Source organism: Anticarsia gemmatalis, chromosome Z (genome assembly GCF_050436995.1).
Source record: "Anticarsia gemmatalis isolate Benzon Research Colony breed Stoneville strain chromosome Z, ilAntGemm2 primary, whole genome shotgun sequence".
NCBI classification, from domain to species: domain Eukaryota; kingdom Metazoa; phylum Arthropoda; class Insecta; order Lepidoptera; family Erebidae; genus Anticarsia; species Anticarsia gemmatalis.
The window spans coordinates 2,850,654-2,877,398 of NC_134776.1; the positions used below are offsets into that span (position 1 = coordinate 2,850,654).

Consider the following 26,745-nt stretch of genomic DNA (forward strand, 5'->3'; position numbering starts at 1 on the left):
AACTTCCTGTACTTCGTATAGGTATTATCGTAGCTAGAGTTTAAACGTGACTTTATGTGTGGATAGAATTTTAGGAGTAAAGAGTGAAGGTTCTGAACTCCCTATGTGCCAATTACTGAAATCATTTTTTTAACCCTCTACTGTCCCACTGCTGGGCAATAGTCTATAAAAAAGGAGGGGTCATATCAAGTGTGTTTTAACGAGATAATAATAAGTATTCATCTATATGTATAAATAAACTTTCTCATTTATAATATTCATGAGATAATAAGAACTAGGATGAAATAAATAGTGATTTTTAACCTTTTTAGGGATAGTTAGTTATTATTAAGAAACTGTAGTTTATAATAAACCTACGTGCTACATTTAAACCGAAATAGCTACTCAATCCTTTATTTCATGCAACGTACGTTATTTTAATACAGGCTGCAATAAAAGTAATCTTTATAGTGCTATTGTCGGAGTTTTAGAATAATATTTATGGTAGATAACACGTTTAGAATTCATAGTCCTAGCGAAATCACAAATGCAATGCGTCGAAACTGCGTTCGCACGTTGAATAAATAATAACTTAGTTTTGGTCCGCATCAAACCGTCATACATCATTCAAACACAATGTTGAATATTGCATTGTTATATTTATTGCATTGAATGTATTTTTCTAACGCCGTATGTGCGAAAAAGCAATGACATAAAAATAGAATGATTAATGTTATTTTACATGGGCCTTAACTACTATTTTACCTGAAACAAGCTGACCCACGCGGTTTTTAATTGAAAAATTCGTTAAGTTAATTTAGAGAGTACGCTATTAAAGCATGAGAAACGAAAATACTTTCAAAATTTATAGGTACTAATATATTATATTAGACATCGGATAGATTTTAGTCTGTAGGTCTGTAATAAATTTAATATTCTCCGAAAATAAGGATCCGATTATATAAATTCTATTATGTTATAGAAAGCTAATTTATAAATAGAAATAGGCTACATTGTAATTAAAATATTCATTAACATAAATATTAAACTTATACCAGCCCTACTAGATAGGATGCCTTAACTGACAAATAAGCATTAGAAAAATCTCTGTAGTAGATGCAACAAAATAACTAAAATTCTTACATCATTATTTCTCAAACGACATCAAAGTAAAACCTACTGCTCCGACACTTCACATCAAAACACATAAATAACCGCTCATTAGCATAATGATTTATGAAACAAACATATTTCTAACATTCTACTAATATTATAAATGCGAAAGTCTGTCTACAAGAATGTTTGCATATTTGCTGCTATTTTATGAAAACTACTGAATATTTTTTTATAAAATTCGTTACACAGATAGTTTAAAATCTAGCTAACACATAAGATACTTTTTGCTTTAGAAATTATTGCACACGGACAAAGTCATGAGCAGGAGTTTAGCCATACTTGTACTCTAGCATAATAAATACTAAAATCAGACTACCGGTAACATTTTTATGCTTTAACGCTGAACCAATTTACAAAAAATTAAGGCTAGAGGTAGTTAAAGACCCGTTATTAAAAATAAGATCCTTTTTAATCCACATCCAGTTTTATGTGCATCCAAAAAATAATCACACCTCCGCATAGGGGTAAAGAACGCCACTTGATACGATCCCTACAAGCTCCCTTTGCTTCATTCACATTTCATCTTGTCTTACAGGACCACCGGTTACGAATAATAAGTCCAAATTTTATAAAAATCTCAACCCCTAAATCTCTTTCAAACCAAATGAAAAGTTTGCAATAATGTTTTCGGTGTACAAAACAGATGTTAAAGCTATGCAAATGTATTAATTATGCGTCACAGCAGAACGACCAAGTTCTTGTATAAATGTGTACGGATTCGTGTAAACGCTGAGATGTTAGTTCTTAACACGTTTAAAACGTGCACTCCTTTTACTTCAAGACTGTGTTATGTTCATGTTTTCTTATTATGATACATTAGCTTTTGCCTGCGATTTCCTCAACGTGGTGACTTTGGACAGAATATTCATATCAACTTTCGTCCCCTATTTTATTCCTTTGGGTACCCCCAAAGGAATAAAATAGGGGACGAAAGTTGATCAAAATCGTTTCTTAGAGGATGCTTACGCCATAACATCTATCTGCATGCCAAATTTGTTCAGTGGTTCGGGCTGTTCGTTGATAGATCACTATGTCAGTCTCCTTTGAGTTTCGTATATCAAGCTACATATGCATATAATAACTGATACTGAATATGAATACTGTTCTACCTAAAAGTGTAAGTAGAGGTGTATGTCATGCGCTCACGTTTTACCTTTAACAATATGGTATACGTAAAATTTAAATTGTCATTTTCTTACAAGTTACTATACAAAATCAGGTCAGCAAAATTGTAAAATATTTCGTACATTCAATTAAATAAAGTAAATGTCATGAAATTTTGGGTAGAATAATTGAAATACCAAAACTATATAATATTCATCCTTAATTTTGAATCATAATGAACATAAAAGATAAAACCGAACATAGTTTCTAACTATCTCGTACCTCTCCCCACAACTAATAAGTACGGTTAGCAGAGAGAGTACAAAATATTATCAATTTTGATGTATTTGATCCACAGAGCTCAGCTTTGGTGTATATAATGTGCTTATGTGTCCCACTGTTCGACAAAGGCCTCCCCTTTCACATTCCAAATATATCTTTTTTGTGCCATATAATGCCGCGAATGGCCCTCAAATGACGCTAGATCGTCGCACCACTTGTGTAAGCCTCGACAACGGTGTCCGAAAAGAAATGCTGCAAAAGAAAACTCACAATTAAACCGATACAACAAAACATAATATATATTATTATAAACTTCAAACGTGAACCTCACTCCAGACCGAACTTTTATTCCGTGTGTAGCCTATTATTGAAGTCTTTTCATTAGTAAAAGACAGTTACTGTAGTTAAGTATGCACGAGCTTACTTTTTCTTATATCCAAGTATTAAGACTGATCGCTCAACGAAAAAGATCGTAAAATATGAATGAACCACCCTAACCTGCGAACAGTACTTCACAAACGGACACAATTCTATCCACTGCTGAATCCGTGCCAACATCGTTTGTCGTTCTAATTTCATTAACATAAAGGTGTTCTTGCCAGCTATAGTAACGTTTGGCGATTGTACGGGCTTCTGGGGACAATGGGCGGACACCCATAAGTCCTCTTTGAAGGAAGGAATCTTTAGACCCCCCTTTAGGATGGGATAACAAAGGCTTTTTTTAGTATAGAATCTTGTTTTGGATTGGAAATATTGAGAATATCACATAAAACTGTTAACGTTATCGCATCGTTGTTGTTAGTAAATTGTGTGTAATGGCTCCTCCTTTAGTTTTTTACTTTAATAATTTTGAATTCATACAAATTTATATTCAATAAATAGGTTACACCACACCATACATGATTTGACCTGTATCATGCAGGTCAAAATCTAAACAACCAAAATTTTACACTGATTCGGTAATTCTAATGCTGCATATGTTTAACTCCAACATACGAAAACTTAATATGAATTTTATTTTGATTTCAAAATATTCTAGTTACCTACGTCACGGTTGTGACGATCGTGTGCCACTGCAGCTAAACCATGAGATACAAATTGTCTTAACAACGATTGTTTATAATTGACCACAATCGGTACAGACTCGTGCCTTATAGCTCGAAGACTGGATTTAGGTACCATTAAGCTATCTCCAGTAGATCTAGATCAAAGTTAGTACTAAAGTTACCTTCCAGATCATTTAACGACCGGTGAGCGCTATAACTCTTTACAGAGAAAATTGCGCCTGTGGTGGTAATTAATGTGACTTTTGACGTCTAAGATTCTTAAACCGGTCAAAAAATAATTCCTCAGATTTAACTAACTATTGTCTAAAAATAAAAGAGATCTTAAATACTGATTTTATTGCTGTTGGTCGCATTCGTGACCTCTTATCCTTTATAGCATTCTATTGCCAAAGTAGAGGGAGGCGGACAAATTGAAAAAAAAATGGTTTTTAATTTCCATAGTTACCAGTAAAGAGATCATTTACTTTACAAACTTGATTTCACTGTACAAAAAGAGAGTAGGAAAATTCCTTACACTCATAAAAATCACAAACATTATTACGTTATCCAAAAATAGATACGCAAATCTAAAAATATTTGAATACCTCAACCGAATCGTGAAGAAGATTATAAAACTTTGTTCCAAGTTTTTTTACCTTCGCGTTAAGAGACGTTTCAAAACTTTCACTTGAGCTGACATGAGAATCACATTAAAATTCAACTTATGCGATGATTTTTATTTGATTTTCCTCTATAGTTTGTTAATACGGCTTTGATCGAAGTTATTCTTTAAGTAATCTTTTAATGGAAGATCTTAGCAGCTTGGTAATAAAATAAGTAGTAGCACTATCCGTAGAGTTTAACGAAAAACTTAATGGTTTTTTTTTTCAACCTGAATTCGCACATTGTTAATTCATTACTATTCTTATCTGGCCCCTACTATATAAGCCACAAATATAATACCACTGTATACACTGAATAATAAGAACAACTTAAATAAATAAAACCAAATAAATAAACATAAATAACTACAGCCCAAAAAAGCAGTACTCTATACATCTACCATAAAGACCTGCCAGTACGTATTAACATGACAATACGTGGCTCACCACTCCAACATTTAACTTCAACATATCAAGCATCATCGACATAGCGAGAGACTTAAGGTATTATATCCTCGTTATGCACCGCCATAATGCAATTATTGTCAGCTCTACGTTCATCCAGACCGTTCGCGTTGACTGCATTTGACAATTTATCATGTAGAAGCATATGGGAAAATGTGATAGCTTTAGGTTTAGATTTGGATGGGTGGCCGTATTATAATTTTTAAAGTTGATAATATATGTACTTTAAGGGCGTCCTCGTCATTGTGCCAGCATTTTTTATTTAGCTGATAAAAAAGGCTTTTACCAGGCAATGGGACAACATATCATTATGATTGTATTAATACAGATATGGAGCCTCTACTTGTCTTACACCCGGGAAAGAGTCGCAATTGCAACGTATTTATAGATTAAAAATTTCGTAGTTGGGTAGGACAATTCCTGTTCTATTATTATAAACCACATAAAACTGTTGAAATCACTGATTTAAGCGTATCAAAGAAGGCTTTATCTCACCTTTACTTCAGGTTTCCTATACACTGTAAAAGTCCGTACACATATAAAACATAGAATACGTTTAAACCAATGCGCATTGATAGAATTTTATCTGAGCACCGGTCTAATCCTATTAGCCGTTTAGACTCGCCTCCAAGCGTTCGGCTTTCCAAGACGGCTTTATTCCTTCCAGAATCTTCTTTCAATAAGTCTGTATGGGAACTTAGAAGTATCGTGAGGAACGAAACATGTACGGAATAAGTATTTGTAGTATTTACTCAGTATATTATATGGGAACTGTAGCGCGATTCTGTACAGTCGGTACTTTCGATTATCGAGAGTTTGACATTTAAAATATACTGCAAAAATAGTTTCGACGACGCCCGCTAGAGGGGCTGAACCGATTCATACAACATTTCTCTACAGCTAGCCGTTGTCGATAGTCGATAGTTGTAGATCATAGTAATAGATCAATGTGTCTAACAGTGTAGGTGTGATAGATTCCACTACTATTAATACTTATTAATAATTTTAAAGAATAATTATTACACGTTGCGGTGAGCTACATAATATTACTACTAACAAATTAATTTCTTAGAGATAAAGCTTTAACATTCCACGAGTATTTAAGTACGGAAAATAACTTGGATTTCGTAAAATGTTTACTAATCCATCAGATGAAAATAACCCTGTTTAATCTATTTCTAGAGCTTAAAGGATGAAACCAAACGTTTCATACATCTATACTTAATAAATATTATAAGGCTGAAGAGTTTGTTTGTTTGTTTCTTTGAACGCCCTAATCTCAGGGACTACTGGTTCGATTTGATAAATTCTTTCAGATGTTAGATAGCCCATTTACCGAGGAACGCTATATCATCACGCTACGACCAATAGGAGCAGAGTACCAGTAAAAAATGTTACAAAACCGGGGAAAATTTTGACCCATTCTCTCTTATGTGACGCAAGCGAAGTTGCGCGAGTCAGCTAGTCTCTTATATACACGAAGTATTTCTAAAACATGAGAACCGCATGTTTTCTCAATGCAAACATTAATATTCTCCGGTAAAGATTCGTATTTACCCTCACACATAATTTATACTTTACCCACGATTTTCATTTAAAAAATAAATAGTCGGTACCTATCAAATATGGGTAGCTAAATATAATATTAAAGCCAGTGGTTTATGTGATGAAGTTAAGCTATGATACCAAGATTTAGAAACAGATGGGTGACATCTACCTAAATACTTCCAAATATGGTAGTTGAAGAGTAAAAAGAAAATCCTTATCAATCCATGAAGTTAAGTCTCATTTCTTAGGTTTAGAACTAGATTGGTGGCCGTTCCTAAGGGCCTACTTACCGGTTAGTGACAGTTATATTTTTTAATAAATACTCTAGTGTTTGATTCTGCATATCATAGCTGTCTCTCAACTTAAAGACAATAAAGTGGTTGTCCATCCATAAAATGTCCGCGGCAACGATTACTTACCTCACTAATAATCTAGTAGGTGTGAGTTATGCGGTATCCTTTATACCTTTTAATTACATAAAATAATTTCTACAATAACTTCGGAGTAATGTAAGCGCAGTTATTCGGCATGTTTGTTTTAACTTTGAGCACACACAAGTATTGTATAAACGGGAACTTTAAACGTCTGAAACAATTATCAAATTAATTAATGTAAAGGGGTTATTAATATTAATAGCGGTTGGTAACAGAACGGAGGGTTAAGCAATGCTCTTGAGGATTGGAATTAGATTGGTGAGCTTTTGTTAAATGTTGTTAAATGCGGTGACAGCAGTATCTGATTTTAATTTTAGGTTTGAATAGCCTACAAATGTAAGGTCCTCATGAAGATGAGAATGACTTAGAAACCCTGCAAATTTTGTTGAAGTTCATACTTATTCTAACAGTTACACTTAACAGTGACTTAGGTTAATAAGAAACCTACCAATGAGAGAAGTGCGGATAATAGAGAAGTAAAATTTACGTCACAAATAATCCTCTCCTTCGCCTCCCGGCTTATATATTTTCAATTTAACCAATTGCACCGCATTCATTGGTCAAAAAATGAACCTTAACAATCGCAACACGTAATTTTTGTCCGAACTTAAAGCCGGACGGTAACGACTTAACACGGAACAAGCCGTATGACAAGCAATTTGCCACAGGCTTAATGGAATCACACCGTGACAAGGCAACGAGCGATAATTCGATACCGCGTTAATTGAACGCATTGTGGCCAGTACGACGTGAAGTACTGTGTTCTGTGCTTGCGTGAAGTAAAGCCGTTGTACTTTTTTCTTTGAGGACCTGTAACGCGATTTTTGCACGATAGCCGGTTGTCAAATAGCTGTCAGGAGAATTTACAGCAGTCCGCACGTGCTTTAAGGATCTGGTTGATAGATTTCTATTCGCTTTCTATAGGATAACTATGCGGCATGGTTAAGCCGCCTGTGTTTGAAGAACTTATTTATGTATATCAGTAATTTTAATTATCATGCATGAAAAAATAATTTAAAGATACGATACTCTTGTAAAAATATTACACGTTTACAATAAGTTAAAAAATTGTACCTAATACTGCCCCACAAGCAAAGATGAAGTTTTGGTCTTTGTCCACAGTAAATACCGTATTATGTAATAATCTCACGATTCAATTAAAAAAAATGAACAAAAGCAACATCAATTTAAAATTAACTGCATTAAACACTCCACATTGATGCATAATCGTTTGAAGCAAAAAATAGGGTCACAGAATAATAGGAAAAAGCCGTGATTCGAATAAAACTCTCGCCTTTAACAAGCCGCAATTAAAACAATAACTTTTATTCAACCTAGAGTTAAAAACTCAAACCGCCTGAAGGCTTTTGACTTGACTTAACAACTATCTTTACTAAAAACAATTTTTTATTACGCGAAATTAGTCTACTTATAAACTTTTACGAAATAAACTTGCAGTATTTGTAACTTTAATGTAATAAACGAGCATTTGGGTGTAATTTGGGTAAAATAAAAAAATGATTTTGGGGTTGATTTTTGAAGACAAGACCCTTTTGTTACTCCTGAGTCTATAACTTATCTCCATAGTAACATTTAATGAAATCGGTTCAGAAATTTAAATCTTCAAATTTACCTCAAATCGGATCAAAAGCTATTTATTACTTATTTTAAGTCTCAGGAACAACATATTAAACGTATATACGACTAGGGTTGAGATTACCCAAACACAGTCTATGTCAAAAGTCAATTAACTTTAATTACATTCAGAAGGGAAACACATTATATTAAAATTTTAATTATTTTTAGTGTACGTGTGTTATATGGGTATATGGTTATGAATGATATATACCTCTACGTTCTAATTTACATTTATTTGATCCTTGTAAAGTATCACATACTTTGGTTCAAGTAGTTCTTATGATGAAACTGTATACGGTTTGATTCGGGGGTGGTAAGTGGGTTCTGTGCTCGATATATGTACGTGTTTTGTTGTCAATTATGCGATACGATTATCAATTACTAAACTTATTTAATGCTTAGATTTACGGAATGGCCAAAATAAAATTTAATCGATGTTTTTTTAAGCCATCGTTATTTTACTGCGAGTATTTATACCTTCATAAGTATGTCTTAAAATAACTTCACACTAATCAACACAATCTAAAGAAATGACACAAAATCTAAATATACGTATTCAAGTACTCGTCCGATTCAATCAAAATTATAATAATTTATTCATTATTCAGAATACACTTTGACATCACAAAAATATGATAATCCAATCCGCTTAGCATTTGATATTTTGTGAACGACATAAGTGCAGATCGATCACAAAGGGGGGGGGGAAGGTTTTGGGAGACCCCTACTATTTCCTTAGTAGCCAGGGATCTATGGCCTAGATTTCCTGTGTCTGTTTAGTGCTAGGTCTTAGCGTCTAGGATTTTAGGTCGCTTTTAAAACTGTTTTTATTTACTGAGAATGTCGTTACTTCGTCACATAGCAATGCAGTAAAAGTTTGATTTGATATGCTCAATAATATTCTTTTAAATAACAGTGTCAAGACTAGAAGAAAATTATATTTTCTTACCAAAGATTTTTAATCTAGGATCTTATGCTCAAAAGTAGCTTCGCCAAGGTTATAAAGCTTAATTTTAGCGAACAAATACTGTACACAAACTGAGTTAAGCAGTAGACTGTCAATAGCCGCGCAGTCAATACCCTTTTAATTAATTTCTACTCTGGCTATAAACTAACTCCTTTGACGCAAGCGATTCTTTAACCCGAAGGCTTTTCAACGCCCTGAGTTTTAAAGTAAACTACTCTTTCAAAAATATACTGGTAGCACTAGCAGTTAATATTCCGAAAACTACTTAAAGTGATCTAAACCTGCGTGGTTCTGCTCGCGTCTAAAGTTTCAACCCCTATTTAAACTGCATAAGGGTTGATTGCAGAAAAAATACGTTCAATAGATCAAGATAAAAAAAACAGTTGTTTATCCGTAAATGCGTGACATTTATAACATTAATGTGTGACAAATAGAAACTAAAATATACAAATTAAACCTCAATAAACATACTAACAGTTTTATAAACTAAAACGCACTATATTTTTTCTATAAAGTATTTAAACCCGGTTGAAAATAATACAAACAGGCTCGAAAATCGTCGAATATATTTGGTTACCCCTTTGATAGTGGGACCACGGTGCTAACAGTATGGACAAACAAACTCGCAGCTCTGTCATAATATTTAGAATGGACTAGCGTTAATCGTATCGCACATGATGTGGGGGTTGAAACTAGGGGGTAACTGTACATCGACGAAAAATTTATATGCAACGAACGCATATTCTTTTACGATGATTCGTTAGTATAGTCATAGTTCAAGATTATCAGTATATTGGCAATAAAATGTAGTCTTTTCCAAAAACGTATGTAGTGTATTAAAACGAAAAACACTAACACGGAAACTGAACGGGTAAAAGTAGACCCTGAGTAACATCAGCAACAGATATTTATTAGAAAAAAAGCATAAAGTTTCCTTGTTTCCACTGTGAACAGTTTAGTTCCTTAGCCTAGGTGATATGTCTAATTGGATGTTCAGCGAGCAACAGTGAAATCTTACAGAAGTAGAAAGTAGTTAACCGTTTCGGAAGCGGTAAAGGTTTAAAACGAAAGAGTATCGGAACAAACCCAGTAAAAGCGAAGGGGGTTAAAAGCGAAACGACATTAAGCGTCATAAGCGTAGCAGATAGAGACAAAGCGGGTCGCAGAACAGTAACATGATTTGCGGGCCGGATTATTGCACTCTCCGCCCGCACATACACCTAATGAGCGTTGCGAGGTGCAACGTATTCCATTGCTGCACAATATGCAAATTTCAACACGAGAGTTTGCACAATACTAGCAATGAATAGGCCGTGAGGAATAAGTTTTGAGAACCGTAATCCCTAGTAAAAAGAGTTTTAAAAGTGTTCAGGCCAGTTTCACCGCGAGTGGGTAGTTTGTTTAAGCGCTAAAACTTCGTACTAGGTTTTATATTTTTGAAAGTTTTGTAAAGGCTCTTTAATGGTCTGGTTTATACTGACACTAAGTATAATTTATTAAACCTGCAATGATAAACTGGCATATTTAATGAAAACAATATTTTCGAGATAGTTTTCAACTTTGGTTTTAAGATAAAAACAAAAAAATATATACTTACCGATCCAAACTGACTGACGTACCTAAAAGGTATCACCTTATTCAAATTCATTAAAAACAAACAACTACTATTTACAACGTTCGTAAAGTATACAAAAGACACTAAGTACTAAACTAGCGTTAATAAAAACCTGAACTCAAACACGGTACAGCTGCATCGCTTAAACAAACCGATACGGCGCACAATCCTGCCAACTAACAAACACAAATTATATTTATCAAGCGAACTGAGGACTTTAATTTATTATACACAAGCGGGAACCGTTTCACACAGAGCCTTCAGGAACACCGCACAAACGAGATTAGTCGACACTACGGGATAAGGCCACGTTTACATAAGAAATGTGCGAGGTAGCGGGACTGAGCGAGAAATTTCACCTATATTGTAAAGTTTAACTCTGTAAAAGAACATCTTATGCTCGGTTTCTGAGGCGCATTTAGCGCTAGTTTATCTATACAAACTGGCAAATTTATATAATCTTAAACGCTGTTGAATATACATATAAAGTACCGCTAAATGCGCTAAACGCTAAACGCTAAATGTACCTCAGAAAGCGGGTGTTAGAGAGTCGCGCTCACCGGTTGGTAAACGATTTGTGGGTTAAGCAACACTTGGCGCAGTCATTTCATAGACGGAAGACCGCTTAGTGGTATCTGAAATGAGCGTCTCCGTGCTTTGAAGGGCACGTTAAAAGTAGGTCCCAGTCGTTTTACATGAAGATAACAGACGTTACGCTATTTCAAAGGTCTTTCAGCGGCTTGAACCTCTTTGACATTCAGTTGACCACTAACCACCCGATAAATTAAAATAAAAAAAGAATTCTATATTAAACAATGTCGAGGAATAAGCCAATAGGAAACTGATAAAAAAAAAACTCTGGATGAGCAGACCTCCGCCAGCAACAAACCTTGCATACAAGGCTTTTAGCTTATCGTATTGAAAGCGTTTCTTAGCTAAGTTATTTCACACATCTTTGATGGAAACGCGGCTCTAGATTGGCTTTTCTAAAGGAAGGGGGATAAAATTCATCAAGTGATCGTTCTTGTTGTTCAAATACAAGTATTTTTACAGATAACTTAACCTCGCTTCGCTATTGTTTTGCTATTTCGCTCATCGCTAGTGAAAAGGCAGCCTTACGAAGGTTGATAATTCAGAAATATGTAATACGTGACTTGCATTATTTATTCAGTTCAATAATTATTGTTTAAATGGCTTCGGCATACTGATGTTGGTTTATCGACACATAATTTATGGTCTGTTAACCTTGAGACATAATTTTCACTTAACAAAAAACTTATGAATGCAAAAAAAAAACAAGAAACATACTCGAGGGGTACGCAATTCTCCATCACTAAGTCCACTATCGACTGTCAACAATCAGCTAGTTATCGAAAAATATTGTATGAAAAACTGATCAGCGCCTCTGGCGGGCGCCGCAGGAACTATTTCTGTAGTATAGTTTAAATATCAGACCCTCTACACTCGACAGTTACGACTGTAGAGAATCGCTTGATTCTGGTGGTTCCTAGTAATGCAATAGAACCATACCAACGTCGTAACGTCGTCACCGACATCCGCATTTATTTTATTTGTCATGTGTATTTATTCACGCTAGTTGCTATATTTGAACACACAAACCTAATGGCCAATACATTACGATTAACTTTTATCAAGTTATAAAATAACTGTCAATTTATTCGATACTTTAATTAAAAGGTTTATAATTTAAGCAACATTAATAATACTCATTAATGGCGGTATACGAAACCTGTAGTTTAATTAATGCAATGTTTCATGCAAAATGTATGATCAGTTTCATGTTTACATAGTGGGAATTAATAACCAATAATTGAATAAATTATGTGTAAATCGATGCTCGTCAAAATGGCTTTAGTAATTAACATTTCATGTGCAGCTAAATGTACACTTTACCAAGACAATTTACAGGTTAGAACATTTGTAAATACTACTGTAGCGCACTACTACTATAGTGCAATTCTTTACAGTCGGCAGTGTAGAGTATCAAAAGTTTATTATTTAAAATGTACTTCCAAAATAGTTCCAACGGTGCCCGCTCGAGGCGCTGATCAGATTTTCGTACAAAATTTCTCAATAGCTAGCCGATTGTCGGTAGTCAATAGTGGTGAAGAATCTAGCTTCGGGATAGAATATTAAAATTTGTAAATAGAGCGTACTATAACAGCTGATATATAATACATGTCAAAAGCCAGGTGGCTAACAATTATTAGAAAAAAAATACACTATTCATTATCAAAATGGTCCAGGACCAACTTTGACACTTATCTGGCTTGTCTTCATAAGAAAAATAAACAAATAAGAAACCTAACTATTGTTGTAACTGGTGTATTCCAAGTTATAAAACTATTGTGCATTTGCTTGATAACAAAAAAACAAATGTCTATTCGTATTTAACTAGAATAGAGTTTAAGTAATAATTAAAAGTTAAATACAGGGTTAATTTAAACAACTAGGTGAAATTCCCGCTGAGAAACTTTGCTCTGTCTATTTGTTCTACAAATGTAATTCAGATAAAATATTATGAATCAAATTAATACACATTAATGCATTTGAGAAAAGCTTTTTATGAAGATATCGCATTACCTTTATCAAAAACGATAATATAAGTTAGCTACAATAGAATAAAGTCATACATACAAAAAAATTATAGTGTGTGTTTGAAGACACCAATCGCCAGTTATCAAGCTCATCAATTTGTATCAGATAGTTATGTGCTAGATAAAGTGACAAGATTGAATTTACTAAACTATTTCCTCCTAATCCTGAAGAAGCACATAAATGAAATATTTATTTAGTAAACTATCATCTTAAGCAATAATACTCTACAGGCGTCTTTAAAAAATATCTTTAGAGGTTTCAACTAACCTTCAAATGTACTAAGAAAATATTAATATCGAGACATTAAAAGAAAGCAATTTAACTAAGAACAAAAGATTTAATTTCACGCGTTTTACACACAGATTCATTGATGCATCAGACAAGACGAAATACAATGTCTATTTCAGACAATATGAAACTGAAAATAGAAGATTATAGTCCTTTTAATAGTACATTGTTTAGAACGAACTAAGTCTTGATTACTGTTACCTTGTGTTTAAAAAAGTAACGCCGCTTTCAACCAATTTTATGATTAAGATAATATATTTTTTTTATTTCTTTATGAAGTCCGAATTCCTCGCTACATTTGACGTATCTCTATTACGTAGTATTAAAAAGTTTGAAAAATAAGGTCTTGCAACTTCCAAAACATTTTACAAAACATTAAATTCGCGCTAATAAATAAACAATACATCGAACAACACAGTGTACTTCAGTCCAGTTTCACCCCCAGCTCCATACATCAGCCCTTTTCTCTAGAATTAAACAGGGCCCGTAGCGTCTATATATAAATATTGTATAGACCTACAGTTATTCTATTAATCGTCTCTCCACTGGATCAAGTTATATTTACTATAAAATTTAACTGGCCAGGTTAAGAGACTCGTTAACATTTGAACGATGAACGATGAAGAAGTAGGCAGTGTTTATATTTTGCCGACCGGATAAAATAAAATAATGTAAAATATTATACAGCAAATTTAAAAAAAAGATACAACCAGTTCTAAATTTTTTATTGACATAACTGACCTTGTTACTACATAACTTATCAAATCATTTTTTTCTATTTATAACCGCGTCATTGAGTAATACTAGCTACTATTGACCACCCATTTATGTTCAAATAACTGGCTACAGTTACGAATCTCTCGAATTATATTCAAATTTCTCAATACCAAACCGATTCGCTGATCTAATGGTTACTTAAAATTTCTTCTTCTTAATGTGAATAGTAATCCTTCATTCTACCACCTAAATATTCCCTAACATTGGTAACATAAAGACTAAAATACCATATCTAATATCGGAACAAGGCCGTTATTCTCATAACACCGTACGCCACGTGTCACACTAATAAACGTTGGTTAATGTAGTGCCATTAAACAAACTCCGATCGATAGCCTTTATCCATTCATCGTTGGGACTTCCACAGGTTGATGGACGATAACCATTGTACAAGAAAAACAACAGTTTTAAACACAAATTATAGTGTTTACAAATATACAGTTTGTGAGTTATATATTTTTAGAAATCACAAATTATGAAATAACATAAACAAAGTCGCTTTCCACGTCTGTCCCTATTCCTGTATGTATGCTTAGATCTTTAAAGCTAAGCAAAGCCAGGGAGGGCTTGTAAATTAATAAAAATTACTTATTTTTGAGTTTATGATAGGTATTCATGGTATAAATTTTTGGGGCGTCATAGAAATAATGATATTCACTATTTTAATCCAATCCGGACTTGACAGACGTCGTGAACGTAAGGTCTAAACCCTGAGAAGATCCTAACCTACCATTGGGATAATAGATTTTATTTATTTTGTAATTGCAATAGAACTTACTCTACTCATTTTTATGATACATGACTTAAGCTTGTAGCCTACAATACCTATTGACTACTAGTACTAGAATACCAGATACCTTACCTTCACAACAAGCAAATACTTACAACTATTTTAGTCGGGTCTCAGTGATAAAAAGAAAAACAAACTATTTTAGCGTTTTTTATGGTTATTAGATTTTTCTTCATTGTATAATAAACATGCTGTACTAAAAAATAAGAGTCTATTCCTTCCTTTGTCTTAAAAATAATCACAAATATCAATCTTCGTATCATGTTCCTAAATCGTCCCACGTTCACATATTTCATTACATTACGCATATTACCGTTGATCAGCCGTCGATATCGCTTCCTCGATACCGTATCATTATACATTACACATGCAGATCTAATAAAACATATTACTTCGATTTCAAATTCAACTACACTTCAAAGATATCCGTTTGAAATGATTTGCGTATTACGTAGAGGAAAATGTTTATATGTTTCTCTACTTATGTTCGTTTTATACTTTGCTTCTAATTTCTATTTAGCTACGAGTACGTCGAGTACTGTCTTTGAAATTGAAATATCATAATTAATATCTCACAGCCTACATATACCTACATTTCATTTTACATGCACCTAAAGTATATCTACGTTCAATAGATAAGGTGTAACTATAATTATGTACTAAATACGGAACTAGTAACATGCTGTTCAAACAATTCGTTCGTTTGTGATCCTCCAAGATCGTATTGTGTAGTATACCAACAACAGCACTCGCATTTTACGGTAACGAAGATAACGAAAAACCGACGTCAAAATAAACGAATTCTCCATCAACAGATGCAGCAAATCGCACTTATATATCCGACTCAACACACCGACTCTAAAGGGCAAAATAAATAATAACAAAATCAAATGTAGCCTAGCTACAAGTACCGACTTATGACGAGATACAATAATAAAAATTGTGATTAAATAAAATTAGAAGGAAAAATTTATGTACTGTACCAAATTATGCGTCCAAATTTTTCTCGTAGAAGTTTAATTAGATAATACGTAGTGGAGTGTCAGCCGAGCTGCGCTGAGCTGTGTGGACTAGGTTGTGATGAGAGTTTGAGGGTTGCGCGCTATGAGCTCGAGTCGCTCGCCGTGGCTATTGACTATGTGAGCGTGGTGGAGCAGAGCGTGGCGAAGCACAGCTGCGCGAGGGCGAGATGGCGGCTGTGGCCGGCCTCTACGGGCTGGGCGACGAGCAGCGAGCGCGGCACCGCCGAGGACAGGCCAACGCCGAGCGCTCAGAGTCCAGAGATGACAACACAGAGGCGTAAGTAACACCCACGTAGTTTAAGAAATTTGCAGAGGGGGCAGAATTTATAGACATCTTTGTATCGAGGTTATATTGTCTAGTGTTTTTCTGTCGATTTTGCAGCGATTAGTATAAGATTTTCAGGAACTATAAACTGGAGAACTTTAGGGTCCCAGAGTGTACTTCTATGTGAATATTTTTGGGGCGAAAGTGGTCACACCAGATCGAATTTTCCGACCAAAAATACTATCACAGTGATTCCTTTGACAAGATTTTGTCTACACAACACACTATGTTTATCCAACACACAGTCATATTACTAGACATGTAACAACGTATAGAAACATATAGGTTAACAAACATAAACTTATAATTTCGAGGTGAGAAGATCGCATGAGTATCGATTGAATGCCGACGAAATAAACTAAGGTAATTACTTACCGTGCTTAACTTGATTGCCTACTATTGAAACAAAGTGTTCCGCTACAAAACAATGAACATTGAGCACTGAATTTACTGGTCATTTGCTTTTAAATGTAGCCTTTTGTTGTATTTACTTAGACTTGTGTATAATTTATAACGTCGAGCGTCAATTGAAGAATATTTTGATAGGTATTCTTGTGTGAGATAAGAGTTTTTAATGAATAGGAATTTATATCGGTTTGAAAATTAGGACTGTGCATGAGTTCGTTATTATATGTACATTTTTATATAAGCGCTGAATATGAATAGTAAATGGATTCAGTTGCGTAGATTATTTAAGGTCTAAGACATTAAATTAAAAAAAATCTGTTGGGTTAGAGAAAGTTTCCATTAAATCAGATATCAGTTTGGTTTTATTTTGCGGGAACATTTACAATTCATATCTCAAAAAATATTTAATTTATTTACAGCAATAAAATACGGAAGCCTTATTAACCTTCTAGCTGTAATACAGGATACATAAAATTCACTTACAGAATTTCTAGCTGTAAAAATACTATCTCATACTGAAAAATGAAAACATATTAAACTAGCTCTTTGAGTTATCTAACCCATATTGTTATTAGCTAGAAAGCAAGATGAAAGAACAGCATAATAACATGTTATATCTAATCTAAAATAACGGTAACACAACGTTATTGCTATAACCGTTATAACAGTTTAAATTTAACTTAACTCGCGTTTAAGTTTATCACATATTAAAGTTGCATCAGAGTAGTAATATAGCGACTGTTCTTATGAAAATATGCTGGTAATAACTTTACTTAGTGCCGTAACGTATTTTAAAGCTGCTATTTAGCTGCTAAATAACAGGTTATGAGTGACGTTATAGCTTAATAGAATTGTAGTTATGAAATAAAGTTATGGCTTTAATAAACAGATAGCAGATTAATTTCGTTTCGTTATTTTACACAAATGTTTTTTGTAAGACGTTATTCGTTTTCTTTAATAGAAGGACAAATACCTTCACCTTCTGACTATCATATAAATATTTTTCAAATCCATTTTAAAGACAATAGGTATTAAATTGACATACACACGAGACTTCTCTATTTTTAAATATTTTTAGTACTTATCACACAAATATTATTATTTATGCACCCAGGCTTCTTACTATTAAACAAGTCTTAATTGTTTTCATGTAAATGTGCCTATGTAAATCCATATGGGTCAAGGCACTACACACATGTGTGCGTACTTAATTAACATAACAAAACACACACACACACACATACACACAAACATACACACATACACACACACACACACACACACAAACACATACTAACACACAGACACAAACATATACTAACACAGGGACACATACGCACACACATACTTATATTAAAAACTGTGAGGCCCGCAGCGCCTTCGTTTGCATATAATTAACATAGTGGACAACGCCATCTAGTATTAGATAGCGGAACTAAAATAGTTTAATTGCTTATTAAATCAAACATTTTATTATATGAAGCAAAAAATCGTCTGTGAGATAATATGATTGAGCTTAGAATTAAGGTTACCAAAGGAACACTATTCTTTTTTACAAAATGGTGGTCGTTTGTATTTTGACTTATCAGTTTCTTAGACCAGATTTTACAACTCATGGATAAGTAGCAGATTATCTTATCAGATGGATTTGTGGCTGATATTTTCATACATTTAGTGTCACTTTATCTAGCAGATAAGCTATCTAACACATATGTAGATACTGTGAATCTGACGCTAAGGTAGGTAGGCTTAGTTTACTTTTGAATTCTTCCGAAAATAAGGTAATTTTCTGACCACATCTAACTTATTTTAGCTATTGGTACTGTCTGTAACTCTCCTAACAAACTTTTTACCTTTTATTAACAAGAGTAAGCGGAATAGTTAATTCTAACACACTGACACACATTCCTTTGATATTAATAGAATCTTTTTATAGAATTATAGTAAAAGGGGTGATTTGCTCCCCTATACAGGGGTTCTATAATTATAAAACTATGTTACACGTCTATTTACAACACCCAGTTACGTTTGAGTACTAAGTTACAAGTAATAAAAACTGCACAGTAACTCTCAGGTTTGAATCTCTAGTTAGGCAAATAACTGTTGGGCTTCCTCCGTGTTTAAAGCTTTACGTTATTTCGTATCTCTGATACAATTTCTTCAGGGGTGAATTTCAATTGTACTACAGGTGCTACTAAGGGAATGTAAATAAATATACTTAGATAATTTCCGCACAGTCACCGATTCCTATACTAAGTAGAGCTTGCCAGTTATATCGTAACCAGACAACTAATAGACACATAAATACTAAAAAAAAAACAGTCGAATTCTGAGTTTCCTCCTTGTTTAAAGTCGGTTAAAAAGAGCAGGAATATTTTGAAGTTTTTATTAATTTAAGAAACTATCTTTAACTACCTCATTTTAGAGCAAGACAGATATCCAAGCCATATTTAATTGAATGACCTAACCGCTACGACCGGACATGGGACCGGTCAGCTGCCGGTCACGCAGCTTCCTAATCCGTCCGCTAGGGGGCGTTAGTGGGTTACATGTTCACACACCACAGTAGCCTTGGCAACTGGCTGTATGCAATGCTAACTGATGTTTTATATAGCTATACTATTCTAGTCTTTGTGATTACAGACATAAGCACGAATCAGCGTGGCTGGTCTATTTTGTTTTGACATGGTTCATTTTAGCTATTCTAGATTGTTTAGCTTCAATTATCTAAACAATTGAATAATAACACAGATATTTAGAATAGTGACTGTTATTAAACTCAAACCTTACCGACCAAAAATCTCAGATTCTGTATTTTTATCTTACACCTTTACATTTTAATATGCTTAGAAAATGATTTCGCCTTTCATAGGCTTCTGTTAAAAGAAAGCTGGGATAAATAGATACCTAATAATCCGAAGCTGAAAATATATTATGTAATACCCAAACCAAGCTAAAGCCAACACGCATTTAAAGACACCAAGCTTCCCAAACCGTATAATTGGTAATAAGAGTCATAAGTAAAATCAGTAATTAGTCTCATTAGTAACCACCATCCTAAGACGGCCTACCTCGCGCTTGTAACGAGTCTCATTTCAAATTAGTCGTTACATACGTTATGTAATTGAAGTATATTGGGAATGTATGGGGTACTTATATAATTTGAAAGTCTAATGCTATGTATTGTTCTACTGCCTGATTGGTTAGTTAAGGGAAAAAGGCAAAGAAAGAACTATAAATTGGACCATTTGTCGTATTATTTTTTGTGTCACGATATTTTTTCTGCAAATATTCTTTTTATTAAGAGCAATGGACCGTGCTCTCTATTGTATATTTTTTCGCTGTTATATAAACATTATTTACTATTCAAAAAACATGTATTACTGGTTGATTTTCCCATAATTCAAAAACTCTATCCAAAGACTAACTTTTACATTTTGCTAGGTTATTCATGTAACACATTCGAATCGTTCATTTATTTTTACGTACACACAAAAACAAGTATATTACCCAATCACTACTAAGCATGAAAATGTACAAAAAAAACAATAAAAATATAGGTCTAAAAATAGCGCGATAGTTGCACATCGGCGTCGCTAGGCGGCACTAGCGCCGGCTTACGTAACTCAAGGTCAAGGGAAGCCCCGGTAATGAATGTGGCGCTGGCCTACGATTACTCCTCTCCGCGCTTAGATGACCCCTTATACATATATAGCCGTAGGCTAGAATAGCAACTGTGTTACGTACATTGTTATGAAGGTATCTAAATGAAATTGATTTGTCAATGGGATGAAAATATTGTCGTTATTAAATGTTTCCGGCTTGTAACTTTCCTCTGTGTGTGATTTCATAGGAATTAGACGTTATATACAGCAGTCCATTTCAAGTATATTATATACAGTTTCAAATATTTTTTATATTAAATTAATCGGCTTAATTATAAGTGTAAACGTGCATGTTATCGTATATCGGCTTATTTTTAATAGGTTAAGAAAATATGCATATTGTTTTTTACACACAAATATAAATAATATTGGCTTCTTCCATAGAATAAATAGAAACCTTCCTCAATAACTATACGGTTATTTAGTATGACTTTAAAGAGGTATTTTCCCACATTGCGAATTTAATAATAGTCAGTTATATAACAAAACAGATAAATAACAGAGAACATAAAAAACAATTCCACACGACACGAGAGCCAGCGCTGAAACATTACACTTAACTTGTAAAATTCACAAACAAGCCCAAATATAAACAAGAATACCTCGTAAAAACACTGCCCATAAAAAATATAATTAATCCCACTGATATTCTTCCTCTTTCCTGTGATTTAGTTCTGACCTAATATCAAAGTTATATAAGCAGTACAAACCATTGTAAGCTTTAAATATATAGATATTTTCTAGCCCTTAGATATTCTTGAAATACCAAAATCACATTAAAATAGACAGTAAAATGCGTGTCTAAAAAATATTTGACCTGTTTGGGAATCGAACCAATGACGTCAAGTCCAATAATGGAAGCTGATACTCTTTGCCATTGTTGTATCAAGCCATTAAGGCGCAAACCTTTAATAATTTTCGAAAACCTTGTTATGTTATGTTAACCAATCTAAATACAAACCGCGTCAAGACTTGCTTACCACTGATCACTTACAGTCAAAGTCAAACTAAAGCCTGAATAAAGTCAAAAAGCGTTCAGGCCTCCAGAGGTAGCCCTCGCTAAAATTGATTCTCAATAAAATCTATTGTCTCACTCTCTCTTGTACAATAACAGAGGGAGTGAGAGAGATAGTCGAAGGATTTCGAGGTTATATACACTTGAACTTGGCGAGTATTTTTAGATGAAACCTTTTACGTCGAGTAAAATGAGGACGATATAGTTTTGACTACTTATTTTAGTGGGTGGGCAGATGTTGGGATAAGTGAGAAGTTTAAAATTAATTAAATTGCTATTAGGATTAAGTTTTTATTTTCTATTGAAGCTTTATCGTTCTAGTTTTGAATAACTGTTTTATTTTAATTTAGTACTCTAATGAGCTCTGGTAGCAAATACTATATATAAATCTCATAAGCAAGTAAAATATACTTGAATATGTAATTGGTAATAGAAGACACAATGGCACTTTTAGAGAAATAATAATTTTGCTTTTGCGAACAAAATTATCCAGTAGTTTTAACTCTTAAAATTTTACCAAATGTTTTCGGAATGATAATTAAAAAGTACAAAAATTCTGTGCTGCGGCATTTTATTCGACAATATCAGTAATAAAAAAGTTAAAATATGCCGATGCCGGGCGCTAAAGAGCCAATTAATTGTTAAAACTCAGTCCACGCATCCCCACTCCGAGCTCTTTATTGAATACCGCCAATTTCACCCCCAGAGACACTTTCAGCTTATGTAAGTTGAACATTATGGAGAGAGAACAGTAGTGGGATGTTGAAACTGACTAGTGATGAAAACAAAATAATATATATGGGTAATTTTTTGTTCATAATAAATATCATTGGACAACTCACACACGGTCATTTGATTCCAAACTAAGCAGAGCTTGTATTATGGTATCCAAATAACTGATAAACATACTTATATACTTCTAAATACATACTATATAAACATAACGAGGCTCAGAACAAATACTTGTGCTCATCACACAAAGATTTGTCGCGGATAGGATTCGAACGCATCACACGCGGTGCTACAGTTATTGCGGCGAGGTGACCACGTTAACCACTGCGCCAAACGTGCAGTAAAACTTAAATATATATACGATTTTGATTGCATTTTAATAAATATCGAATATGACTTGATCAAAGCTTATGATCTCGCCTATTAAATTGTACGAAGGTGTAGGTATAAGCCTATGGAATATACCCACATTTCGCTAATTACGATGTTAGTTTCATGTTATAGGGGACGAGAAAATTGCCAAGGGCGTTACCAAAATTCGGGTTGCTATTGAAAGCATAGTCTTATATAAATTATCCGTTGAATTCTATCAATTTAATGAAAATATTTAATCAGTAGAATATTTTGTGCTACAATATTACTAAACACACAGAAAAAGATACAGAAACACTATAAGAAACGATGAACGAACATGATTTCATATCCGTAGCTTATTTCGTAGACGCTCTACGTACATGCCTACGCGGCTACGACCTACGCAATTCGACTTATGTAGACGGCTCGGCGCCGGCCCGTACACATTGTTGGCGATAAAAGTTTATGTGTCTTTTGTCTTGCCTGTTCACCGTACGATTTAGACATTGATCTTTTGATATGCAAGTATTATATTCAAGTTTCCCTTGTGTTTATAATTTATCAATGTTAGGGTCTAAAAATTATAATGTTTACATAAATAAATTTATGAATGTGTAAGTCATATATGGAAATGTAATTACGACCTAAGCAAAGCTTGTGCAATGAAATTATAAAACTTCTGATTGATATAAATAGAACATACTTCTTAGTATATAATATCCCTTAGCCCTAATTTCACCAATTCTGAAGAAGTCTTGGTTAACTTGAAATTCTGACCACCTTTTTCATACTTAAGCTGCCATTTTATCTACATGATCGATTTGCTTAAATTTATACAAATAACTACGAAACCAAATATTGTTATGTTATAATATGTTAATATTTTATTGTTAAAAACAATATCAAATACATGACGTTGCGAAATAAACTCGGTTATTATTTAATGTTTTCAGAGCTATTGTTTAATGCATTTTTATAAAAGTAAAAAAGTACGGTTTAGGACTTAAGTAGAAATAAACAATAACAAATATGAAAATAAAAAAAGAAAATACACAAAATTACGCCTTCTTCCCATAGGGCAGTAGTAGGTAGAGACCAAAGACCAGTCTCAAGTAAAAATAAGCAAATTATGTCAAAAAAGAAATGTAGACATTTTTTACATTTCATTAGCTAAATAAAAATCGCAGTAAACAACTTAAACTTGGTTTAAAATCGTAATTTAAAGCCCACATTTTATGTGAAAGTGTCAGGCATTTACACGTGTGACACTAGACCGCTTGTGGCCAGCGGTAGCCAGCGTTAGCCAGTCGTGGCTAGCGGTGGCCTACGGTGGCTAGCGGTGGCTAGCGTTGGCTTCACCACAAAGCTTACGACAAACGTTTTATATTCACAAGGATTATTAACACGGCCAAATGCTGTTCCTCTTAATACTATTAAGGTATAATAATTTAGTTATTTTTGAGCTTAGCTTTTTTGTTGTGTTGTTGTACTTGTATATAAAGTAAACACGGGTATGATAAATGTAGCGGATATCCATAACATGGATATTCATGTTTATCATTGACAAGTTTTACATCGCACCACTCCGTTTTATGAGACGCTTGTCAAATGTTGAGGTAATATTCCGGTAGATGCTTTTTAGAAACGTCTTATTAATTTCTTTAAGAGACTAAACACCTATTTTTTTTTGAGTCCGTAATCTAAGCCACGTTCTGTTTATAGCAGTACTTAGCTACACACATGTGGTCCAAATATAAAGAAAACGTGAGGTGTACACAAACAATATACGCCAGTCGTTTAATAAATTTAATCATCGCGTGTATTGTGTCCATATTTCAATAAATAATTGTTATTGTGTTAGCCACTCAAATTATAAACAAGAGAAAACTAACGCCATCTAGGAGTATTTGGTCGAAACGCAAAGTCTCTAAAGAAAAACTTCTTGGCCAAAGAAAATTATTTGGTCACGGTTTTTGTTATGTAACGTAAGAGTAAGCAAGCGTTCATTGTATATACTAGTGTAATATAATCTGTTTTTGAAGGTCATAGAATTAGAATTATTTTTAAGCATTAAAAAACCTAAGTTATTAAATAACTAGAAAAAAACAATATATTATTTTAAATTTATTGTGCAGTAGAAATAATTATGTGTAAGGCTAAACGTATATTTAACTCAGACGAATAACAAAACTTCAATAGTAACAAATTTTGAAACTGTTTTGTACTTGGCTTTTCATACAAATTCTAGCGAATGCTTTCTGTAGAGCTATTTTTGTTCCGCATTGCTTATATTTAGCTTGCAAAGCTGTTACGTAAATTATTTAAAACAATTTATTGTGTCGAATAAATATAAATCTTGAAACTCGTGAAATTTGTAGGCACGCCACCTAGCAGGCAATAGCTGAACTACGGCCGAACACTAGTTTTCTTGTTTCCCGCTAGGCGCGCTGATGGCGTCGTCCGGACTATTTTCGGGGTGAACATATTTTTTTACAATGTTTACCTATCATTATTAGATAGTATGAACAAATACTTACATACTTTTTATAGAAAAATATTTTAAAAGGTTCCAAAAAAAATCTTCCTTTAAACAACTTTACGTTACAACTTGGAACTTTGCTGTTTCAACTAATCGGTGACAGATGGCGCTGTTATGATAGTTAGTTCAAACTGTTCATACTAGATGGCGTAACGTGTGGCGTACACAAGTATTTTAATTTTTGCCTCACTTGACTCACGTTCTCACATAATTCAATTATCAATTCAATATCCCGGGGGGGACTTTAACGAGTTCCCGGACTTTCACGGCTATCGCCAATGTATTGGAATCGAACCTTGGAACTTGTATGGTTGAAATCATATCGTGCCATTACCCATTAACTATTATTGCCAGTCGCTGATGTTTTCTTGGCATTAGCTCCTATTTGGCACAAACAAATCAAAGCTTCCATTCGCGAGGTATGTGCCTTTGTGATTAATTGTATGATGAGTTAATTAATAATGAACAACTGATTATACAATCAACTTGCGTTTTAATTAATTGAAGACATGTTTATGTACTGATGATTGAATTATAGTATTTACAGGGCAATGAACTCTCTCTTCTTATGAAGTAGTTAGGTAGATTTGTATAGCGACCGTCAGTCGATCTTTGCGATTAGTAGCGTGTGAACCCAGGCTATTATGACAAAAATATTTTATTATCTTAAGAATCACTCACTACATAGCGTTATATAACAACAGAAATATTTTTCAGTCAAACTGCTCCTGAAACAAGTCCATAATTGCAAACGTTTTACTTTGCTGCCTTGAGTCTGCCATGCGGAAACGAGCTCTCCTTTCATCCGTAAGACAATAATGGGACAAAAATACATATCTTTAAGCTTTCTACATGTACATTTATAATATAGGGTACAAAGTTTTACAAATGTATTAGTATCTATTTGACTTTTTAAATGAATCCTTTAAATAATTTCGATATCAATGTAGAATACATTATCGTTAATTTGGCAATAAATAAACTAAAGCCAAAGATCCGCATAGCAACAGCCGTAGCTCAAAATCGCGCTAATCGCAAAATTAAAGTAAAACCATATCACACGGTACTAACATTGGATGAGCTAGCACCGCGTGGTGCCTGCAAGGGTGCCAAGGTTGAGCAGGGGGTGTGAAAGTAGGGGTTGGGAGGACACCCCCTTCCCCTTCGTTTCGGGAATGATACAGCAGTGCGACGCTGCAGAAAGGAGCGAGCAGACGTCGATTGCGACCCCAGTTTTTAGGTCAGTAGGGACCGGCAGGAAAACATCCGCCATCGCTCGCCATCACACGGGGATT

The 26,745-nt window shown here is 33.9% G+C and overlaps 1 protein-coding gene across 11 annotated transcripts in view; it reads left to right on the forward strand.

Annotated features, from left to right (window-relative positions):
* The window catches only part of Sh (Potassium voltage-gated channel protein Shaker), a 519,456-nt gene that overhangs the window by 412,467 nt on the left and 80,244 nt on the right, over positions 1 to 26,745 (forward strand). The window contains exon 2 of one of the 11 annotated variants that reach the window (XM_076135280.1): positions 16,206 to 16,689. The exons of the other annotated variants lie outside the window; for them this stretch is intronic. Coding sequence (XP_075991395.1) covers positions 16,580 to 16,689 — 110 coding nt within the window. The 5' untranslated portion in view covers positions 16,206 to 16,579. The remainder of the gene's footprint in view (positions 1 to 16,205; positions 16,690 to 26,745) is intronic. 11 annotated transcript variants of the gene reach the window in all.